General features: G+C 44.9%; 1 protein-coding gene and 1 non-coding gene across 3 annotated transcripts in view; both read right to left on the reverse strand.

Moving 5' to 3' along the window:
• Window positions 1-5,110: 5,110 nt before the first annotated feature.
• Window positions 5,111-23,574, reverse strand: part of MALT1 (MALT1 paracaspase) — a 50,376-nt gene continuing 31,912 nt past the window's right edge. For both annotated transcript variants that reach the window (XM_029922926.1, XM_029922927.1), the window contains 7 exons: window positions 17,193-17,370; window positions 15,951-16,025; window positions 15,485-15,612; window positions 14,149-14,298; window positions 11,532-11,689; window positions 10,096-10,221; window positions 5,111-9,097 (listed from right to left, as the gene is read on the reverse strand). In XM_029922926.1, the coding sequence (XP_029778786.1) occupies window positions 8,660-9,097; window positions 10,096-10,221; window positions 11,532-11,689; window positions 14,149-14,298; window positions 15,485-15,612; window positions 15,951-16,025; window positions 17,193-17,370 (1,253 nt within the window). In that variant the 3' untranslated portion in view covers window positions 5,111-8,659. The remainder of the gene's footprint in view (window positions 9,098-10,095; window positions 10,222-11,531; window positions 11,690-14,148; window positions 14,299-15,484; window positions 15,613-15,950; window positions 16,026-17,192; window positions 17,371-23,574) is intronic.
• LOC115278592 lies at window positions 5,377-5,540 on the reverse strand. Its single transcript, XR_003902996.1, has one exon. It is a non-coding gene; the product is annotated as a U1 spliceosomal RNA (small nuclear RNA).

A 23,574-nucleotide genomic window follows, 5' to 3' on the forward strand; every position in this document is an offset into this window, starting at 1 on the left:
CGTTCCTTTGACTCCAACCTCTACTATCTGATTGTTTGAACATTCATGTAGGCACTTACCCAGCAGTCTCTGGTCTCCTGACTCCTGACTTTCACTTCCAGCTTACCTACGCCACCCACACTCCTGGCCACCCCCGCAACTAGTCCGCACTCAGAAGAGCCTCTGAAATCTTACATGTCAGCGTTCACCTTCCGGAAACATCCACCTGCCTTCCAGCTCTCTTAACGAGCGCTGCCTTTAAGCTTGCTGGCTTCCTTCCCAGGTGATCCAGGTATGTGGCTTCTCTTCTCTCAACCCATCAGATCTTCCCAGCTTTTTAAAGTTTATTTATTTATTTTGAGACAGAGAGAGAGAGAGAGTGCAAGCAGGGGAGCAGCGGGGGTGGGGGTGGGGGGGTGGGACAGAGGATCCAAAGGAGGCTCTGTGCCGACAGCAGAGAGCCCCATGCAGGGCTCGAACTCACGAACCGTGAGATCATGACCTGAACCAAAGTCAGATGCTTAATCGTCTGAGCTACTCAGGCGCCCCAGATCTTCTCAGCTTTTAAACATTTCCCTGCTGAGTTTACATATTACTGATCACTTGAGTTTTCTTATCAAGATCTTTAATTCTCTTGCTCATTCATTCATCAGAAATAAGGCAAAAGAAATACATGAACAATTCTGCACTTAAAATTGAGGAAAGCAGCAGGAAAATAATGAATTGACTAGCAGAATGGAGGATAAAGAGGAGAACCTATTGGAGATGGTCTTCAGGGATGACAACAGAAAAGCTGTCGGTGAATTTGACCAAGTAGAGGCTACTGGTAACGTCGACCAGGGCAGTTTCAGGAGAAAAGTGTTGGAATGTGAACATTGAGGAGTTAAGGAAAGTGAAGGAGAGAAAGTTCCTACAGGCTACTCTTTCCGTACAGGGAGGGGGCGTGGAGGAAAACTGGAGATAGTACCGCAGACAGGATTGGCATCTCCTTTAAAAGTTATTAAAGGGGGCGGCTGGGGGGCTCAGTCGGTTGAGCGTCTGACTTCGGCTCAGGTCATGATCTCACAGTTCATGGGTTTGAGCCCCGCATCAAGCTCTTTGCTGACAGCTCAGAGCCTGCAGCCTGCTTCGGATTCTGTGTCTCCCTTTCTCTCTGCCCCTCCCCCACTTGTGCTCTGTCTCTCTCTCAAAAATAAATATACATTAAAAACAAAGTTATTAAGGATCTCAAGATGGCGGCAGCAGACACTGAATGACTAAACCACGCTCGTGGACCTGCGTGGCAGGAAGTCCAGGCCTACGAAGCTGGCTCTGATGGTGAGTTTGTAGAGCAACGAAAAGAATCTGTTTATTTACGTATTTAGTTTTGTCTTTGAGAATAATTTTTTTAAAAGAAAGATGTAGGAAGGAAGAAATACCTTAAGACATGACATCTAGGGGGGAAAACAAGATGGCGGGACCCCGAGTCTATATGGGGGGATTACAGGGGAGGGGATCATACCCTCTGTCATAACAGGTGGAAAGACAAGTGTGGGTGTAGACGGAAGTATGCTAGTGGTGGCTGTGGTGGCTCCCATTGTCTCGGTGATGGCCGGGGACAAGCTCCCGGCCGACAGGGAGAGGGTGAGAGGGGAACGAGGGTCTTCATAGAAAGCTCATGTGTGTGGAAGTTTTGTCAGTGAAAAAAATGGAGGGCGAGCAGACAGAGGGGGTTGTTGGTGTTTGTTTGCTAGAGTCATAGTAAGACAAGGAAGGAAGGAAGGAAGGAAGGAAGGAAGGAAGGAAGGAAGGAAGGAAGGAAGGAAGGAAGGAAGGAAGGAAGGAAAATAAAGAAAAAGGAAGGAAGAAGTTAAGTCAAGAGAGGCAGGGAATGAAGTTAGAGACACCCCCGGGGTGTGCATCTGGATTAGGCTGAATAGTTACCATTGAAGGGACGCCCCAGGAGCTAAGCTGAGCACAGAGGCGTTTGGATCAGACAGAAGGAGGTTTGGATGAATTTCTGGGGTGACAAGGCCCAGGACAGCTCCGGGGGGGTGTGGGTTGGGTTGCAGGAAGCGGTCTCTGTTGATGAGGAAGGCTGGGAGGGCCACGGGCATGGAGCTGAATTTACCAAGAAAGATGGCAGGGCACCAGGCAGAGCGTGAGACTTTGGGACAAGTGCTGACGGTTCCACGCTCTTTTCCAAGACGGGGCCCCAAGGATGCGCTATTTAAAAATGTTTTCTTACAGGGGACACCTGTGTGGCTCAATTGGTTCAGTGTGGGACTTCAGCTCAGGTCTCACCGTTTGTGAGTTGGAGCCCTGCCGCCAGCTCTGTGCTGACAGAGCCTGGAGCCTGCTTCAGGTTCTGTGTCTCCCTCTCTCCCTGCCCCTCCCCCGCTCGCGCTCTGTTTCTCTCTCTCTCTCAAAAATTAAACATTAAACATATTTTATCTTACACACATCTTTCTGTCTTCAGTTTTGAGGTTCCCTGGTTCTCTCATTTCATCTAAGATCTCAGCTGGGGGCGCGAGGGGTGGGGGTGGGGGATGCTGGAGGAGCCGCACTTCTCTCCGCGGGCCAGGAGGGGGCGCAAGAGACTGCAGCCAAAGAGTGACTCTGGGGAAGAATCTTGACGACCAAGTGGATGGAGCTCAGGAACTGCTGGGCCTCCTCTCGCATCGGGGTCCCTCCGAAGGCAGGTAGGGGCTGGGGCCACCTGAGAGCTGCATGGATCCCTGGTTTGTGGTTGCCACACCCCATCCCCGCCTCCAGCCTCACGCCGTCTCCCCTGGGGATCCCCACAGTGGATCTGGGTCCCACCCTAATCCAGGATGATCTCGTGTCCAGCTCCTTAACTGGGGGTTAGGAGGTGGAGCTATCTTTTTGGGGGGCCACCATTCAACCCACTAACATTTCTTTTCTCTCTAAATAACCCAGTGGGTGGCCCACCTTTATTTGGGTGAAAATGTTGGTTACTGAGTATTTACTGTATCCCGCCCGTGCTCAGGGCTTTACCCAGGCGGCCTGGGTTCTGATCCAGGGATGCCGCCCTCTCAATCCCACGTTGCCTCCGCTCTCGGGGGGGTGGGGAGGGGATCTTTTTTCTACCAAGGAGATTCTCGCACTTAGAAGAATTTGAGTAGCTCAAGAAACCCAACGTCTCGTAGGACAGTACAGAGGAAAGAGGGGGATGTAAGCTCGCAGCGTAGACACTGTGACTCTTGCAGCAAGAACTGTCGCCAGCAAGTTACAGAAAATGGGGGAGAAGGCACACATCGGACCCAGCTTATCTTGGTGGCGAGCTTGACAGGTTAGGTCCTGGACCTCAGGTGGGTCGGTGCCTGCATGGTGAAGACACTTCCGACGAGGCCACCCATCGGCCTTGCGGGTGTCAGGGAGCACATGTGTGCCACGTGCGGCACGCAGGTGTACCCCGCAGGGGTGGGGGGATGGGGGAGCTGGCAGCTCGGGCTCGGAAACAGATACCCTGGGTGGAAGCCGGCAACTTAGTTTAGAAGGCGATAGATATTATATTGCCGATATTAGAGTCCATAGGAAGCACCTTGAAAACAAATAAGAGGCTGACCCGTGAGGGCACTGGTTGGTACGGCTCTGAAGGAGTCGGAGTCGAAGACTGATGGCCCTTTCTCCCCCTGCCAGCCCTGCAAAGTGTTAGAGGCCCGCGGACGCTACATGCTCGTCCCCACCTCACAGACAAGCCGCGGGCCACGCCAAGCCAGACTGCTGCGGGGTGAGAGGGGCGCACTCCTTCTCCTTCATAAAGTGATTTTGGGGCAGTGATGCCAAAATATTTTTAATGCTGTCAAATTGCAAAAAAAATTAAATTCTCATGTTCTGAGTGTATTTTTCTTTGCTAATTAATATTTTATCAGTATAAGAAAGAGATCATGGAATTCAAGGGTAAATACTAAAAAAATATTTTGGTCAGGTCTGGATGAAACTCACAATGTCAAAACAAGAGAAACAGGCTGAAACTGCCTAAGAGTAATGTGTAAGGTTTGCATGTCTGGCATCAGTTAACAGTCAAAAGCAGTAAAATATATAAATATTCTACTAGTAGGGAAGTGTTCAAGTAACAGGAAACAAGTTAAAATTTATTAGACATTTTGTTTAAAAAAAATCAGAAGCTGGAGCGCCTGGGTGGCTCAGTCAGTTGAGCGTTCGGCTCTTGATTTTGGCGCAGGTCGTGAGCCCTGCATTGGGCTCTGCGCTTGGTGTGGAGCCTGCTTAAGATTCTCTCCCTCTGCCCCTCTCCCCTGCTTGTGCTCTCTCTCACTCTAAAAACGACATAAAAATATTTTTAAAAAACCAGATCTCCTTTTGGTATTAAACTTGTGCCGATCTATGTGTCAATCTATTGATGATCTGAGCTGAGGCTACAGGATGGAATCTCGCAGAGTCCGACGAGTCGTAGACAATCGTGACAACTGACAGCCCAGATCATTGTTACTGTGTGTGCAGGTAAGAGGTCTGCAAAGTGCCAGACCCTGGGGAAAAGGAGAGGTCTGCTCCCTTTTCTGTGTCAGTGTGTCCCTTCTGGACTTTCTCAAGGCCGGGCCTATTTGGCCTGTTCATCTTTAGATGAAGAATATTTAATGTTTTGTAGTCAATGATTCATGTGTTGAGTTTTTTTTTTACTAGAAAACATACGAACCTAGGGGCACCTAAGTGGCCGACTTCAGCTCAGGGCACGATCTTGCAGTTTGTGGGTTCGAGTCACACATCGGGCTCTGTGCTGACAGCTTAGAGTCTGGAACCTGTTTTGGATTCAGCGTCTCCCCCCTCCCCTGCTTGCTCTTGGACGCTGCGCTCTCTCTCGCTCTAAAAATAAACATTACAAAAAATTAAATAAAGAAAACATGTAACTTATAATTGCTGCCTTTAGAATTTTTTAAGTTACTCTCCAGAAAATATCCCCTCCCCAAGAATCAAATATTAGCTTTGGATTCAGGTGAGCCTTTCTTTGCCAACCTAATCTCTTGCTCACACTGCAACAGTATCAGTGGGTTATGCCTCCTAGATGCTACTGATGTATGAAATCCTGTGCTAATGTTCTAGAATAACTGGTGTAAGAGGTCAAGTAAAATAAAAGTATGGCTGACAGAAAAGAGAAACTACTACACAACTCTTTGTTATTTTAAAAAATGTTTTAAAAGTATAAATACATGCTTGAAAACATTCACATATACAGAACACCTGCACAGTTGAAGACGGAAGCCTCTCGCTGTATCTTGGTTGCTCACGGAGCACACGGGGCGGAAGCTCCCTCGTCAGGAGGGCACACGGACCGCTTCCGTCATCACAGAGAGCCCGCCGGGCGACTTGTGGCTCCTGCTCCACAGTGACCCTCATGAAGCACTAGTACATCAATGGCTTATTCTTTTTTTTTTTTTTCAGGGGAAAGCACGAACGCAGTCGCCCACTACCACAAATTATGCAGTCGAATTTCCCACATTTGGGGAAATCGCAGGGGTCAGCACATCTGGAGTGCAATGGATGAGCCTCGCCCTGGGAAAACCACCTTCGTGATCATGGTATTTCTCCTGCCAGGTACGTATCATCAGTGGCTTATTCTTACAGAAGTTCTTGATATATTCTAGGTACAAGTACCTTATCAGATGCAATTTTCAAAAATTGGGTTGCCTTTTTACTTGATGGTGTCATTTAAAACCTAAAACTTCGTTTTGAGGACGTCCTGATCTTTTTCCCTTATTGCTTGTGCATTTGGTGCTGGATGTAAAAGACCGAAGATTGACTTGTGTGTTTTGTCAATTTTACGGTTTAGGTATACGATCCATTCATGTTTAGGTATATGACCCATTTAGGTATATGAGATGGGGGGCCTCCAGCACTTTGTGGTACAGTTGTCCCTAGCACTTTTTGCTGAAAAGATGCCTTTTCTTTACTGAATGTTACCGGCACACTTGCCAAAAAGCAATTGTTCATAAACGTTACTGGCTCATTTCTGGATCCTGTTATACTTTATGTTCCCATAACCATGTTTATCCTTAGGCCAGTACCACACTGTCTTGGTTACTGTAGCTTTGAAGTAGGTTTTCAAATTGGTTAAGTGTGAGTCTTCCAACTTTATTCTTTTTCAAGATTGTTTTTGCTTCTGTAATTTTCTGTATGAATTTTATCAGCTTGTCAATTTCTGCAAATGAGCCAGCAGGGGTTTTCATGGGAATTGCACGGACTCTGTGGAGCAATTTGGGGAGCATTTTTTCCTTAACAATGTAAAGTCCTCCAATCCATGAACAAAAATGTATTTCCATTTATTTAGGCCTTCTTTAATTTCCTTCAACAATGTTGTGTAGCTTTTATTCATCTTGATGCTATTGTAAATACAATTTAAGAAAACCTCAATTTCAAAACATTCACTGCTGATACAGAAATAAACTTGATCTGGGCATGTTGATCTTGTGCCTATCCTGAAGTCTGGTGAACCATTTAGTTTTTAAATGAATTTCTTAGAATTTTATACAAAACACATTTATGACATCTGGGACTATATAGTTTTACTTCTTTTCCAATATGGCTGACTTTGATTTCTTTTTCTTGACTAACTGCCTTGGCTATAAACTCAAGTACAATGTTGAACAGAAGGGATGAGCATGACCATCCTGGTCTTATTCGTGACTTTGGGGAGTGAACATTCAGCATTTAGTCTGTTGCCATTAATGATGTTAGGTGTGGGGTGTTTGTAGATGTTCTTTATCATGCTGAGAAATTTCCCTTTTATTCCTAGTTTGTGGACTATTTGTATCAGGAAAGGGTGCTGAATTCTACCAAATGTTCTCCCTGCAACCACTAAGACAAGTCACTGTGGTCACTTAGTCCTTTGTGAACATGGTAGCGTTGATCCTCATTACTTACGATTCTGTATTTATGAATTTACCAATTTATTTCTAAAATTCGTTTGTAATCCCCAAATCAAAACTGTTAGCACTTTTATGATCATTCCCAGGCGTATGCAGACACATGAAAATTTATAGTTTCCTGATGCACGTGTTCTCGGCGGAGCTGAACAAGGCAGTGCTTTGCCTTCCTGTTCCAGCTCCCCCACAGACGTGACCTGAAGATGAGGGGCCGGAGGGAGGGCAGGGCTGTGCAACCAGTGGCTCTGGGGCTAGCTGAATGGGCACGAACCCCAACTTTGGCAAGTACTAGTGGGCTGGCTCCAGGGTAGTCACTTAGTATTTCTAAACTTCATTTTCTCTTTTGAAAATAAAACAATATATACCAGGATAAATTATTTCCAGGATTCAAGACTATATCTATTTGAGATATGTACACGTACACATACATACACACACATACACACACACACCCCTGAGGAGCAATGGCTCTGTAGTCACTAATTCAGTATTCACAGTGACATTATAGAATGTGAATAAGGTGAATACTGTGACTAATGAGAAGCATTTGTATATGACATTGATTTCTGGATGCTAAACCAACCTTGTATTCCTGGGATAAATCTTACTGAGTCATGGTGCAAAATCCCTTTTTCCATGTTGCTAGATTCAGTTTACTAGTATTTGGTTGATGACTTTTGAGTCTATATTCATAACAGATACTGATCTGAAGTTTTCTTGTGATCTCTTCACTGGTTTGATATCAGGGTAATACAGGCCTCGTAAGATGACTTGGGAAGTGTTCTCTATTCCATTTTTGGGGAGAGTTTGCAATGGATTGCTTCTAATTCTTGAAATGTTTGGGAGAAAACCACAGTGATGCCATCTGGGCTTGGTATTTTCTTTGCAGAACGTCTTAAAGTTACTAATTCAGTATATTTGTTATTGGCAGTTGCCTTTTTAGCTTGCTTTAGGTAGCACCAATGGTGGTTCAGATGCTCTCTCACGGCCAGTACAATTTACGAAGAAAATCAATGTTCTCGAGGAAACACATCCAGTGTCTGTGAGACTCAGCTAAGCAGCTGCCGAGGGTACCCAGCGGCAGAAGTGCCCTGCTGTCTTGCTCTAACATTTCATCACCTCTCAGTGCTTCCGTGACCTGAGGAACAAGAAGTGTCAGCTTGCTCCGCGTCACAGTTAGATACAAACCTGTTAGCAGACATTTGTAGTAAAGCCCTGTAACCACAAAGTAAAGTTTGTACACGACTAGATTATATACAGACACGCATATTTACATATCGTCTGTAAATCTATCTACAAAATAACAGCGGTCTCAGAAGCGGTCGGGACGGCAGTGCATAGTGGGATGAGATCTGGAGATCTCAGTTGTGGGGACAGCTCTGGCTTAAACCAGATGCACTGTTTCTCCCGCTGATAAATAAAGCAAGGGTAAGCCTGGTGACCACCGCGGCTGTTTTTCCTCATTCTAAAAATACAAGGACTTCTTCTACAGTAACATCTTTCTGCTGTTGTTACTTCGGAGTGCTCGAAATGAAAATATTTCTATTATAAGCACATCCAAATTTCGTTCTTATAGAACGAGTCAACCAATTCACCAGATCTTAAAAGAAGAGTGAGAGGAAGCCTGTGGTTAATAACAGAAGTCCACCGTCGCAAAGGTTCGGGTTTGCCACCGAATAGCCACCGCTAGCCTTCTCTCTCTACAAACACGTGTTTGCTTTTTCATCACACCCCACTTCTGTCAGCACCGTGGCCTAGGAGGCAGGCGGTAATTACGGTCACTGTCAGAGACAAGGAGGTCACTTGTCCGAAATCCGGAGCCCGTCAGAGAAGCTGAACGGGACCTCGTCCGTTGTCTCTACTGGCACGTTACTTCTCCCAAAGCGACACGAGTCGTGGTGGGAGTGGGGACTTGAGATAAACGCGTCCGCAGTCCGGCTGCAGCGGCAGCTGTCCGAGGGCAGAACGCTGCTCGAGCTGCCGAGGTGCGAGCGGTAGACAGCGTGGAAGCAGTCCGGGGACGAGTGGTAGCGGCCGGCGCCCGCGGCGGGGGCGGGGCCCTGGTAGGGGCCGTTACACATGACACACGTCTGGAAGCAGGTCTTCCGTCCCAGACCCCGGTGGATGTCCAGTTTGGCGATGAGGGGTTTCCCGACGTTCACTTCCTGCTTCTCCTCCACCGTGTCCTCCAGCCCCGAGTACTGGTAGGACACACACACTGTGAAGACCAGGTGCTCCTGAGGACGAGAAGGAGTGGACTGACTGTTACCGACCGTGAGAGCACGTGAGGCTCACTGGCACCTACAAACACACGCGTGACCACACAACAAAATCCACTCTCACTCCCTGCCCAGCTTCCAATCCTCAAGCCCGTCTACACCTTCCCTACGTTAAAGCAAGGCCGGCTATAATCATGTTCCCTTTTTTCATTCAATACTTGGAGTTGGGAGAAGTCTACTGCTCGCTACTGACGACAGTCAGAGTCACAGAGGCCTTGTGCTGCGTTCTGGAAGACAGCTGAAAGGCGTCTTCCAAGCCATGGGGCTCGGGACACTGACCCAAATGGCAGAGATGGAGAATGGTCCTTTAATGAAAAAACCTGGCTTTACGGCCAGGCCAGAAATTTAGCTGCTTTAAAAAGTATTATGAAATAATAATCCACAGTCACAGGTGGAGACGTATAACTGCATCAGATAACAGGCTTATTTCACAGACAAAGGAGCCTGAAGAAGATTAGCTACAAACAGGGTGACGAGTTTGTGTCTAGTTTCTTAACTAGAAAATGATTATTTGAAGATGCAAAGATATTTAAAAGTAGACTATGCTCTATCTCTAACATTTTTGTTTTAAATCGTTGAGAGAGAGAAAGCACACACGTGCAGAGAGAGAGAGAGAGAATCCCAAGTAGGTTCCACGCTGTCAGGCCGGGGGCTTGAACGGATCTCACAAACTGTGAGATCATGACCTGAGCCAAATCAAGAGCTGGACGCTTAACCGACTGAGCCCCCCAGGCGCCCCTCTTTTTCATCACACACACCCTCACACGAACATCTTCAGGCCATTACCGGGGACAGAATAACGTGGAAAGGGTCAACGGTAAGACTGTGCACCACGTATCTCTGCTTCAATTTGACCCTCAGCGAAGCAGCATATCTATGAAGTAACACAGCTGTCGCAGCCAAAATGAATTTTCACTTTCACAAGACTAGCAGTTACAAACAGGAAAAGTGATAACCTTTAACTTCTGCAGTGAGCTGAGCCGAGTATAGAGGCACTGCTTGGGGAGGTCCTTTGACACCAAGTAGCTGCCGGTTTCCTCGGGCGTCCCTTTGTTTGCAGCCTTCGGATCAATATCTAAGTCCTGTGGAAAGTAGAGACGTTATCAGTGAGAACCACGACATGGCCCGGGACAACAGAGTATCTGAGCAGGTACTGCTCTCCTACGGACTCCGGCCCGAGGCGGCAAACCTGCAGCCAGGACTGAGGAAACCGGGAGAACAGCCCTCTGGAGGATGGCAGGAATTCTAAATGCTGCACACGTGCGCTTCGAAAGTTAGCTGTGCAGGAGCGTTGCTTCCAAACCACCCCCAGAAACACGTCCTGACCCCCTCAGGTGTCCTTTCACGTCCAAGCCCCGTCAGCGTGTGACCCCTGAATTCTCTCCCTTCCGTCCATCACTCTGCGCAGGTGCGGGGGGATTTTAGAAAGAAAGACACCCCCTGGCCGAGGGCGGGAGAGCCGTTCCGGACTCCAGGGAGAAGGCCTCGGCTCTGCCCTGCACAGTGCCCGGAGGCCACCCCAGGCCAGCAGGGCGGGTGGAGGGACCCATCTAATTCTGGCTTCGGTGCTGGGCCGGCTGCCCTCACGCTGAACTATGTCCTCCGTGAAGCCTTTTCCAACACCAAAGGTGACGTTGCGGATTTGTCTTGTACCTTGCTTCCTTCTCAATTTACTAAACTCATGTAGGAAAGAGAGATACTATTTATTGGCTTCTTTAGGCTAACATGAAATACATATCATACCTTAATTTATGGAAAAACAAATTTCTGTCTTCCAAGACACTACTATAACGTGACAAATAAGACTTTAATTAAAAACAATAATTTTTATTTATTTTTTAAAATAACTTTGTAAAAAAATTTTTTAATGTTTGTTTATTTTTGAGAGAGAGAAAGAGAGACAGAGCATGAGCAGGGGAGGATCAGAGAGAGAGGGAGACAGAATCTGAAGCAGGGCTCCAGGCTCTGAGCTGTCAGTACAGAGCCTGATGCGGGGCTTGAACCCATAAACTATAAGATCATGACCTGGGCCAAAGTCAGACACTTAACCGACTGAGCCATGCAGGTACCCCAAAACAATAGTTTTTAAAAGGAAATTATTCTTGACCTAAGAATGACATATTTTATTCCTTCATATTTGATATTCTACTTAGGGTAAGGGCAATTAAAGGCTTCTTTCCTGGGTGAAATCTGACATTTAGCGTATTTTGGTGATTTGTTTTTAAATATTATGACTACTGTTACTAAAATGCAAATAAGTACTGATATAAATGGAATATATATGTATTCATATTTCCTTTCAATTTACCATCATCTTTAAGTTTGCAAATACTTAGTTGTCAGTGAGGCCACATCGGTATATTCTGAATCAAAGAAGAAAGGGGCGACTTACAAGAGGAAAGTCCGTGACATAGGCATCGCACATCACCACGTCGGGCGGCTTGTGGATGATGCTCGTGTAGATGATCATGACGTTGGAGAACTCCGCGGCGAACCCTAACTGAATCTGGACACCGCACTGAAATTTAAGACACATGCTTTCTGGGAGTTCTGAAAAAGAACAGAAAGAACAACTTACAAAGAATCATTTGCGGAGTGCCTGCTAAGTTTTCTGATGAGGAGCAACAGATAAATCTTCTTTAAGGGCAAACCGGGGCTTTTGGTCTCACTCAGCAATGATCTGTAACTAACACCTTTTCAAAGACACAGAAACGCACATGCACACACTTATGGAAAGAGGAAAAAAAACCCATATTCTGCTGGTCAAGCAAATAAAAACCTTTCATGTACTGTTTCCTGATAGTTCTTGTCGCTCTGCATATATAATTTTTGCAGTGGTTTTCAAACTATCCGCACACCTGGTAGACACATGTTCAGTGCTGCCTCCGTCTTCATGAAGGTAGTTTCAATAAACAAAATGTTGCTGAACAGTTTGTTACTTTGAACAATTCCACTGTTCCTGAATATCTAGACTATTTCTGGGTTTTACTGTTTTCCTATCACAGTTGATCTTTCTTACATACATGTACTTAATGCTTCAGATACGGCTGGATGGTTCCTCACACACATGACATTCTCCATTCACAGATTATAAGTAGATTTGACCAAACCATTTCCAAAATGAGTATCAGTTTCCAAAATGTTCACCTCGTTGAGGAGATTAAAAAGGAAACACTATACTATCATAGTTTTAATTGTGTTTTCTCTAATTACTACTTAAGTTTACCATTTTTATATTTGTTTCTTAATTAATATATTCTCAACTGTGTGACATTGTTGCATTTGCATCCTTTGATGAGTAATTAAGGGAGTCTTCAGGTTTTTCCTTTTGCCATTTTGCATGAGCTCTTTAACATAAAAAAATGCCAAATCTGTTACCAAAAAAAGTGTTCTTGTTTCACACACACTACTCTGGACCTCTAGAGCCCATCTGCCCTTGGCAAGATGACATTTATCCATGTGTACAAGATAAGAAATAAGTATGATTTTAAGACCACAGTCTTTTCATGATGTTTTAATATATTTAGGCCAAGAACTTCCTGCAAATCAGGGTATGGTCTCAGGATCACAGGCTCACTCAATAACTATTTAACTGAATACCTACTATGTGCCAGGCGGGGTATAAGTAACGAGCAAACAGAGGAAAATACTGGACCAGACACTTCTAAAGTTTTTTTTCTTTTTTTTATTTGAAGATCTAATTAGGCAATTTATCAACTGGGCAGCATTTCATCCACCACGTACAGAGATGCTCCCTGAGTTTCATTTTATAAAAGGTTTTCTTTCTTCTTTTCTTACTATTGATCTTCACAGTTGTTGTTTAGAAGTTTTGTTGTTGTTTTTTAGAGGTTTTTATTATTATTATTATTTTTTTTTTTTTTGGAAAGAGCAAGCAAACATGAGTGGAGAGGGGAGGGGGACCGAGGATCCCAAGCAGGCTCCACGCTGACAGCATGGAGCCGGATACAGGGCTTGAACTCATGGAATGTGAGATCATGATCTGAGCTGAAGTCAGACACTTAACCGACTGAGTCATCCAGATGCCCTTAGAGCTTTTTTAAAGAAAAGAATCAGAGTGTCTGGGTGGCTCAGTTGGTTAAGTGTCCAACTTCGGCTCAGCTCATGATCTCAGGGTTCATGAGTTTGAGCCCCGTGTCGGGCTTGTGCTGATAGCTCGGAGTTGAAGCCTGCTTTGGGTTATGTCTTCCTCTCTCTCTCCTGCCCCTCCCATGCTTGTGTTCTCTCTCTCTCAAAAAAAAAAAATTACCAAAAAAAGGAAAAGAATCAATTTCAATTACTTATCCAATTATCTAGAAAGCCAAGACAATATATTTATGGCGTTCTATATTTTAATGTGCTTTAAAACATATTAACTTACCAAAAACGTATCTTAGAGAACAGACTATTATGAAATGAATGGTATTACGCAGAAGTTCAACAAACGCAATGTTCAATGATCTATAATAAGGGACTCACAGCATGAGTATCTGGGACTTGCAGCAAATCCAAAATCTTCATTTGTCAATGATTTAAACTTACTTTTTCACTAAATCCTATAGATTTACCAAAAGTCATTGTTATAGATATGATTTCTGCCTCATTGTTTCTCTTGCCCGCCAACTCGCTGAACCAGGAGGCAAAGAGACAGTGCTCAGTAACATCTACGGGCCCAGCATTTACCTGCTCACCACCGTGCCTGTCTCTTTCAACGCGTGATCGCATTCAGTATCAACAACCGTATCAAGTGTGATTTCTTGTCCCCATTTATAGATAACATGTTTACCAAGCGGTAGAGACAGGATCAGAACCCAGGCCTGCCTGATGTTTCAACTCAGAATATAACAAAATCTGAGGGACTACAGACTAGGTGAATTGCTTAGTCTCGGGTTTGCCCACCAGGCTAAAACGTTTTCACTACGGAACTGAGAGCTATGTACCCAGGAGGACAAAACCTCCTTCGTGATCTAATGCAAGCACATTACAGCAAACCTCAGAAGATGTCACCGTACCGTGCGCCTTGGCCCACTGGAGATTCCGCACCAGAGACTCGGCAGAGCACGCCGTCCCCTGTATTGGGTCGGTAAGTGCTCTCTTTTCCGACAAGCTGCTCCGAATCTCTAGCGCCTGCTTGCCTTTGGTGAGGTGACACTTGCCCATGTCTAAAAGATGAGAGAGAAGTGTTCAGACCACAATCTTCTCATTATGTTTTCAATATTTAGGCCAAGAACTCCCCTGCAAATCAGGTTATATTCTTGGTATCTATCACTTATTCACTCAACAACTATTTACTGAACACACCTACTATGTGCAAGGCACAGATCAAAGTAATGAGTAAATGAGAGAGAGAGAGAGAGAGATACAGAGCACGAGTGGGGAAGGGCAGAGAGAGAGAGAGAGACACAGAAGAATCCATAGCAGGTCCAGGCTCCAAGCTGTCAGTACAGAGCCCAAGGTGGGGCTCAACCTCATGAACCGTGAGATCATGACCTGAGCCAAAGTCGGATGTTTAATTGACTAAGCCCTGGTATGGCTTTTAAAATGGCCTTTCCTGGCATCTAGTGGTACAGTGTGATGTGTGCTTACTCGGCACCCAAGCGGAGCAGAGCATTATACCAAGAAGGAAGGAAACAGAAGGAAATGGGAGGTATGATGTTAGGCCTCTAGGATGTCTTGAAGGAAGAATCTTCTCTTTAATGTTTACTTGATTTTGAGAGAGAGAGAGAGAGAAAGAGAGAGAGAGAGAGCGATCGTAAGTGAAGGAAAGGCAGAGAGAGGGACACAGAGGAATCAAAGCAGGCTCCATGTTGATAGCAGAGGACCTGAAATGGGGCTTGAACTCCTGAACTGCGAGATCATGACCTGAGCCGAAGTCAGATGCCTAACAGACTGAGCCACCCAGGTGCCCCGAAAGCAGAACTTAAAAAGCAGTAAGTGCATCAAGGAAAAAATGAACCCAGCCTTTCCCGCCGGGGCCTCCGAATCCCTGTGCAGGTGTGTGTGTGTCTGATCCTCAGAGAGGATGCTCTCTGGACACGGGGTCTGCAAGCACCAACGGGGTGGCAGCGGGCACGAGGCGCAGAAACAGCGTACAGAACGCGGAGGACTAAGCTTCACTCATCTCGCCCAGGAGCAGCCTGGCGGCTCAAGTCATGCTGCGCCGGGGGCGTAGGGCTAAGTCACCAGGGAAGGAAGGAAGGGGAAGGAATCAAACGGAGTGGTGCTGAACGTTACCTAAAAGTTTTTTTTTTTTAATCAAATAAATACTAATTCCAAACCTGCACAGTAACAGTAGGAAGAGAATAATGAACAGAGAACCCTGAGTAGCTTTCTCTGTATTTATTTTACCTTCTGCAACTTCGTCCAGTAACACAGTAATTTTTTTGTCTTCTAATAATCTATCTTTTAAAAATTTCATGAAAATTCCATTTGCCAGCCCAGAATGCTGGATTTCAAAAGCTTCTGCTCCTTGACACCTTCAAAAAACAGCAAAAAGACAAATTAAGAAAAAAGCAAACACTTGCCATGCGGGGCCTGCGAAATACCGACGGGCCGCGTGCTCCTATGCCTCCCGCAGGGCATCCTGATTAAAGAGCTAGTCTTTGGGCAGGAACTAGGTGCCCTGGTGCTTAGTAACAAGAAGATGTCAAGACAGGAGGTGCTAAAGTCAATTATTTAAAAGTTCCTATCGAGAATATCAAAGAGGAAAATGGATGCCTACGTTTCTCTGGATCTTTCAAGGCTTCTAATCTACAATGAAAAAGAAGTCATGAAGAATGAAGGCATCTTGAACAGAAGTATAAAATTTCCTTACGTGGCATAGCCAAACACGATGTTGGCCGTGACTTTTAGTGCGTCCAAGATCGGGATGGTGTCATCGTAGTCATTTCTGTAGGGAAGGGGGTGGGGACAGATGCATTCATGATATAAGGGAAAATACACCATATTGTATTATATGTGATTTAAAATGATAGAGTCGTAATTCCTTTATCAAATCAGCCACATATTTACCCCAAAAAACCTGGGGATCTACGCTGGAGAGAGGGCAGACGGCCACGCCGTTTCTCTGGTCCGCTTTAAACAGGAGCAGCCTCTCAACTCTGGCATCGGCGTTCGGTTGGGAAGCGCAGAGCGAGCACCCCTCTGTTTCCGAGGGGAATAAGCACTGACTCCATTCCTGAGTAAACCAGTGGCCAACAACGGGCAACCAAACCTTCAAATGTGTGGTTCGGCTACACTTTCTGTATCTGCGAGACCAGAACAGACAGAAGGCCCACGTGTCCACAGGTGCTCTTTCTGTCAGTTCCTGGAGGAGTAACTGACCGACTACTGGAGACACCTACAGGCATGCCAAGAGCTGCACCTTGTGGAGTGTGACGAAATATCCATGCCCTCGGGGTGCCTGGGTGGCTTAGGCAGTGAAACGTCTGACTTCAGTGCAGTTCAGGATCTCGCGGTTTAGGGGTTCGAGCCCCACGTCTGGCTCTGTGCTGAGCCCCTGCCTCACTCCCACTAGTCTTTCTCTCTCTCAAAAAATAAACAAACATTTAAAAAAGAGTTTTTTAAAAAAAATCATTAAGAAAAATTAAGAAACAATACCCACGCCTATTAGTTCCTCACTTTTGTTATCTAGCAAATAAGAAAAAAGTTAAAATCATTAAATATGCATGGAGAAAATATATTTTCCTCTAGTGTCCTACTTGGTCAGTTTCAATCTGCAATTACAAATTCACAAGTTTGGGACACTGGGGTGGCTCAGTCGGTTAAGCACCTGACTTCAGTCCAGGTCGTGATCTCGCGGTTGGTGAGTCTGAGCCCCGCAGCGGGCTCTGTGCTGACAGCTTAGAGCCAGGAGCCTGCTTTGATTCTGTGTCTCCCTCTCTCTCTCTGCCCCTCCTCTGCTCATGCTCTGTCTCTCTCTCTCAAAAATAAACAAACAAAAAATTTACAAGGTTAAGTGGTTCTTAGCATTCCCAGGTTTGCCTAGATTTAACTGTCAAGGCTGATACTCACCTCATTCCAATGAGCTTCATTTAACAAAGACAAGGCCGCTTACCGTTTCCTACACATGTCCAGCAAAAACACGTTGAGTCCAGTTTCTTTTTCTTGCATCAATTTCAGTATGTTTTGTACACACAGACAGTTTTCAGACCTATATGGATTTGGAGCATCAACAGGGACCATAAAGCTGTTCCCAAAGTTTTCGTAACCGTGTCCTGCATAATATAATAATCCTGGGAAAGAAAATAAGGGGTAAAGATTACCTCTAAATTGCACTCTAAATACATGTGCAACACTCTTTAGGAAATAACCCAGTCTTTTATTTTCTTTATGCAAGCTTATTTAAGAGATACCTAACTACAAACACAGTCAATTTAACTAAATTTGCACAGAGAATTATTCTGACAACAGTCTTTAAATACTGTATTTTATTTAAAATTTTTTTAAATGTTTTATTTATTTTTGAGAGAGAGAGAGAGAGAGAGAGAGAGAGAGAGAGAGAGAGAGAGAGACAGCATGAGCAGGGGAGGATCAGAGAGAGAGGGAGACACAGAATCCGAAGATAGGCTCCAGGCTCTGAGCTAGCTGTCAGAACAGAGCCTGACACGGGGCTCGAACCCACAAACCGTGAGATCATGACCTGAACCAAAGACAGGCGCTCCACCAACTGAGCCACCCAGGCACCCCTAAATACTATATTTTAAACCAACATCAAGATGCTGTCCTGAAGTATATTTTAGTTCATAAAAATGATATATATATTTGTAACCAATGGTATAATAGGGAATGCAGTATTATCTCAAGATACATAAAAAAGAAAAAGACTAAGGCCTTCTTTGTTGACTCATCTGTCTCCTCCATGAGACCAGGAGCCTCCCCAGGGCAGGGCAGTAATATCTTTATCTGTGGATTCCTGGCATGCACCAGGAGTTTAGTAAGTTTTTAAATTTTTTTAAATTTTTTAAAATGTTTTATTTATTTTTGATACAGAGAGAGACAGAGCATGAGAGGGGGAGGGGCAGAGAGAGAAGGAGAGACAGAACCAGAAGCAGGCTCCAGGCTCTGAGCTAGCTGTCAGCACAGAGCCTGACGCAGGGCTCGAACCCATGACCGTGAGATCATGACCTGAGCTGAAGTTGGAGGCTCAACCAACTGAGCCACCCAGGTGCCCCAGTTTTTAAATTTTTTTAATGTTTTTATTTATTATTGAGAGAGAGAAACAAAGCATGAGTAGGGGAGGGGCAGAGAAAGGAAGACACAGATTCCGAAGCAGATTCTAGGCTCTGATCTGTCAGCATAGAGCCTGATGCAGGGCTTGAACCCACAAACCGTGAGATCACGACCTAAACTGAAGTTGGCTGCTTAACCAACTGAGCCACCCAGGCACCCTGCTTAGTAAGTTTTAATGGATGAACAAATAAACACATTTAGATGACTAGCAAGTACTAAATCCAGTGGAAGAAATTCCACAGGTGAAAAGAAAAAAAGAAAAACAAATTCCACAGGCATCTACATACAATATTAGTATGGACTATAAAAACATAAATGCAGTTAAAAAAACAAAGATTATTTGTTTTGATGGGGGAGGGGCAGAGAGAGAGGGAGAGAGAATTCAGAGCAGGCTCCGTGCTGTCAGTGCAGAGCTCCATGTGGAGCTTGATCTCATAAACTGCAAAACTGTGACCTGAGCTGAAATCAAGAGTTGGACATGCAACTGACTGAGCCACCCAGGTGCCCCTAAATGTAGCTTTTTCTTTTTTTTAATCTTTTTCTTTTTTTTTTTTTACATTTATTTTTGAGAGACAAAGAGAGAGTGTGAACAGGGGAGGGGCAGAGAAAAAGAGACACAGAATCTGAAGAAGGCTCGAGGTTCTGAGCTAGCGGTCAGCACAGAGCCCAATGTGGGGCTTGAATCCACAAACCGTGAGATCATGACCTGAGCCGAAGTCGGACGCTCAACCGACTGAGCCACCCAGGCGCCCCTAAATGTAGCTTTTTCTAAGTAGAGAAGGAAAATCTGATTTCATGGATTATTACTTTTTCTTTTTAAAGATTTTTTTTAAGTTTATTTATTTTAAGAGAGAGCAGTGGAGCAGCAGAGAGAAAGGGAGGGAGGAAATCCCAAGCAGGCTCCCTGCTGTCAGCGCAGAACCTGATGTGGGGCTCAAACCCACGAACTGTGAGATCATGACCTGAGCTGAAATCAAGAGTCATAGATGCTTCAGTGACTGAGCCACCCAAGAGTCCCATTACTATTTTTTCTTTTTGTTACAAGATAAATATCATTAATTTTCCATCTAGAAACTCTTGAATTAATAACCTAAAATCTGCATTCATTTTAGTATTCCACAGATGAGTCATTTCTTTACTGAGAAATGATACTATAAAAACTGCACCAAACAACTTGGAACATTTTCTTGAAAAGATGTTTGTTTCGGCTGTAAAAAAAAAAATAACTAAATAAAACACCCCAAATATCAGTATGGGCTTCCTTATAAAAACATCTGATAGAAATACTTGTGAAGACACAATCTCTAAGGCCCACTGATCACGCCCTCTCAGCACTCTGGATATGACGACTTCTTTCTATGGTATTCTAACATTAACAGTAAAAGCAGATTTAGATAGGGAGCAACAGAGAAACTAATCCTTTGTGCCTACAGCTCCAATTCTGAGCAAAGAATGTGGCTTTGAACAACTTGCTCCATTTGGTCCTACAGGGCAGAGCCCAGGTCAATTTTTCTTGAACTCCTACTAAAATGAGAAAAATGGTTCTTATGTAACATTTCAGGCAAAAAAATGACAAAATGTGGGGGGGCGTGCCTGGGTGGCTGAGTCAGTTAAGCATCTGACTTTGGCTCAGATCATGATCTCATGATCCCTGAGTTCGAGCCCTGCATTGGGCTCTCTGCTATCAGCACGGGACTTGCCTTAAATCCTCTCTCTCTCTCCCTCTGCACTTTCCCCACTCTCTCTCTTTCTCAAAAATAAATATTTAAGCACCTGACAAAATGGGCACATTCATTTATTCAGTGTGGGTTTATTCTATCTCATCTGTGTCCTGCATGAAAACATGTAGGCCCTGAAAGAAATGACAAAGGAAAGGAAGACAAGCTTCCTGCGCCAGGGACCCTGCAACTCACTGAGACCTGCTCGTGCTGTAGAGGACGCAGCAAGTCAGCAGACCGTGAGATACCATGAACGATGTGGTTAAGGAAAGCTTGTGTGATCTGAGCAAGGGGCAGAGAGGAGTCGGTGTGGGCTGAAGCAACCGTGGGTGGTCTTGAGAGACGGGGTAGAAATTGGAAAGGCAGACAAAGAGAAAGGGACGTTAGGGACCAGAAACAAACAAGGTGTGGGCCTGGGACGGCAGCTCAGAGCCAGGGGACCAGCCTGCAGGGGGTCACATTCTCACCGGAAAGAAGAGGTGCACGGACAGGACCATCACGAAGATCACGCCACACGGAGAGGGTGTAAGTCACTAAGCAATGAAGGTCAAGTACGTGAAAAGACAACCCGAAGAATGAGAGAAAATACTTGCAAACCGTAGATCTATAAGGACAACTTGTACCAAGAATCCATACAGAACTCTTTTCAATTCAACCATAAAAAGACAAATACCCAAGCAAAAACTAGGCAAAGGATCTGAATAAGCATTTCTCCAAAGATATACAAACATAAATATGCACATGAAACGCCAAACAAAACAGTGAGATACCACATCGCCCTTATCAAGGCAGCTAATAATAAAAACAGAGGTGTTAACAAGCGTGGGCGATCTGGGAAACCTCGTTTATTTCTGGGGGGAATATGCAATAGTGTCAGTACTTAGGAAGAGTTGAAGCAGTTCCTCAAAAAGTTAAACTCAGAATTATCATATGACCCAGCAATTGCAATCCAAGGCACCTACGCCCAAGAGAACTGAAAACGTATGTCCACACGAGAATGTGTGCACGAGGGTTCACAGCAGTGTCATTCATCATATGCACCCAGTGGAAACAACCCGAATGCCCACCGGCTGAACGGAGATGCGGTGCATCCTATGATGACTATGCAGCCATACAAGCAATGCAACAACATGGGTGAACCTTGGAAACGCTGTGCTAAGTGGAAAAAGCCAGACACGAAAGGGTACATATGGAGCGATTCCATTCTGTGAAAAGGCTTCAGTGATTCTATAAAGACAGAAAGTAGATCTGCTAATACCAGGGGTTTGGGACAAAGAGAAATGTAGAGTGACGGCTAACAGATAATGGAGATGCTTTTCGGGGTGATGAAAAGGTTCTGGGATTAGGTGACTGATGCAAAACTCTGTGAATATACTAAAAGCCACTGAACTATATGGTTCAGAACAGTAAAACTTATACTTCTTTATCGAGTACAGGCATCCCTCACTTTCTTAAAGTTCGTGTTACGCCACTTTGCTTTTATGAGAGATAGACTGTATAGTGTTTGGTTTTGCTAACCAAAAAGGTCCAAAGAGGATTTTTAAACAAATGATTATTTTTGACAGAGAGAAAGAGAATGAGCAGGGAAGGGGCAGAGAGAGAGGGAGACACAGAATCTGAAGCAGGCTCCACGCTCCGAGCTGTCAGCACAGAGCCTGACGTGGGGCTCGAACTCAAGAACCGCAAGATCATGCATGACCTGAGACAAAGTCACACACTTAACCAATGAGCCCCCCAGGCGCCCCGAGGATTTGTGCTTTAACGAGAAAAGGCAGAAAGCAGAAACGGCACTCAGCATTGCTTCACAGCAGGCTCGTCTGGAGGCAGAGCACGCCCCAGCAGAGAGAGGGCACCGCCCGGCTCCTTCCCAGGACTGCACTCAGCATCTGGGCAGCAAGCTGCCAGAGCTTGGCACCATGTCTGTGAGCATCTGGGCTTTTTCCCCGATGTCTCCTGTGCATCTGTCAGCACGACATGTCCGGAGGTCTCAGAAGATGCTGTCTGGGTCTGGGGGTGCTCACACGTTTCCGTACAGATGCACAGTAGCTAATGCTTCACCTCATGCCAGTTCCACTTACGAAAGGCTCCATAGGAATATTCTACGTTCCTATAGCAGGAAACCAGGAAACCTGTGTCCAAAACGGGACTCTCTTCCCCATCAGTCTGTTCTCTGCTCCCAAAAGCAAGGAATGCTCGTTCCTAACCTTCAGGACTCTGCTCCAGGTCCTCTCCCTCCTCCCCATCCCCCCACATGGAGCCAACTCCTCAGGGTTCTCTCCCGCTCAGAACCCTCGGCAGGTTGCTGCGTGGTTTCCAGCTGTCACTCGGTCCCTCCCTGCCACGAGCTGGTCGACAGCACTCTCTGACATGGGATGGCTCGCTGGCTTTTACGGACATCTGACAGTTCTATGCATATTTAATTTCTTTGATAAAAATGCTCATGGGAGACATTAATCGTATATATCTGTATAGCTTTCTCACAGTTTTGAAGGTATGTTCATATACATGAACTGATTTTAAACCATAATAACAATCTTTAAATGACTTATATACCTATTTTATAGGTGAGAAAATTAAAAAGATAAATGATTTGCTTAAAATCATACAGCTGATAGGTGTTTGGCCTCCAACATAGCATTTTTTAAATTTTTTCCTCATTATATGAAGGGACTTAGAATTTTGAGAGTATAAATCACGTTCTTTCTTTTCTGCATCTCCTTCAACATGTCGCATACTCCTTTATCTGGGCTATGGCTATATGAAGGAACTCAGTAAACACTTTTGAATGCATTCGTTAATAATGCAAACCAATCAGGACAGTGCTGGAGATGGAGACCTTTCTAGAGAGGGTCTGATTTCCAGTAGAAACGGTGCTGTTTCTACAACTGAGATTTAAGACAGTGCACCAGGCCGCTTGGGTGTGGCCCCACTGAACCATCTACCACGTCCGTCTCTAGCAAGACGTAGCCTGGAAGAAGCAGCAGCTTTAAGGGAAGGTTTGACCTCCATCAACCAGGGAAACCTAAGCGTGGCCCGCTATTTCAATGCCATACGGCCCGCTCTGCCAGCACTGAAATGAAGGCACTTGTAACAAAATACCTTTCTCCAGCCCAAAATGATTTATGAGAAGTGCAAGCATTTTGTATCAAAGTCTGCATCCAAACTATATGGTGGGAGATGAAATATTTTTATGTAAAATAAACTAGGTCACATCACTGTATTTTAAGAATCCCATCTCTATTAATGCTAATTAATTTAATTGATTATGGTATTACTCAAGGATAGAGGTACAAAATAGACATCTTTATAAAGTGACAAAAATATTTTTTAAAGTTTATGTACTTATTTGAGTAATCTCCCATCCAAGTACTAACAACCAGGTCTGACCCTGGTTAGCTTCTGAGATCAGACGAGATCGGGCGCGTTCAGGGTGGTATGGCCATAGACTATTTAAGTAACTCGAACTCACGACCCTGGGCTCAAAGGTCA

The sequence above is a fragment of the Suricata suricatta genome, chromosome 14 (assembly GCF_006229205.1).
Source record: "Suricata suricatta isolate VVHF042 chromosome 14, meerkat_22Aug2017_6uvM2_HiC, whole genome shotgun sequence".
NCBI lineage: Eukaryota > Metazoa > Chordata > Mammalia > Carnivora > Herpestidae > Suricata > Suricata suricatta.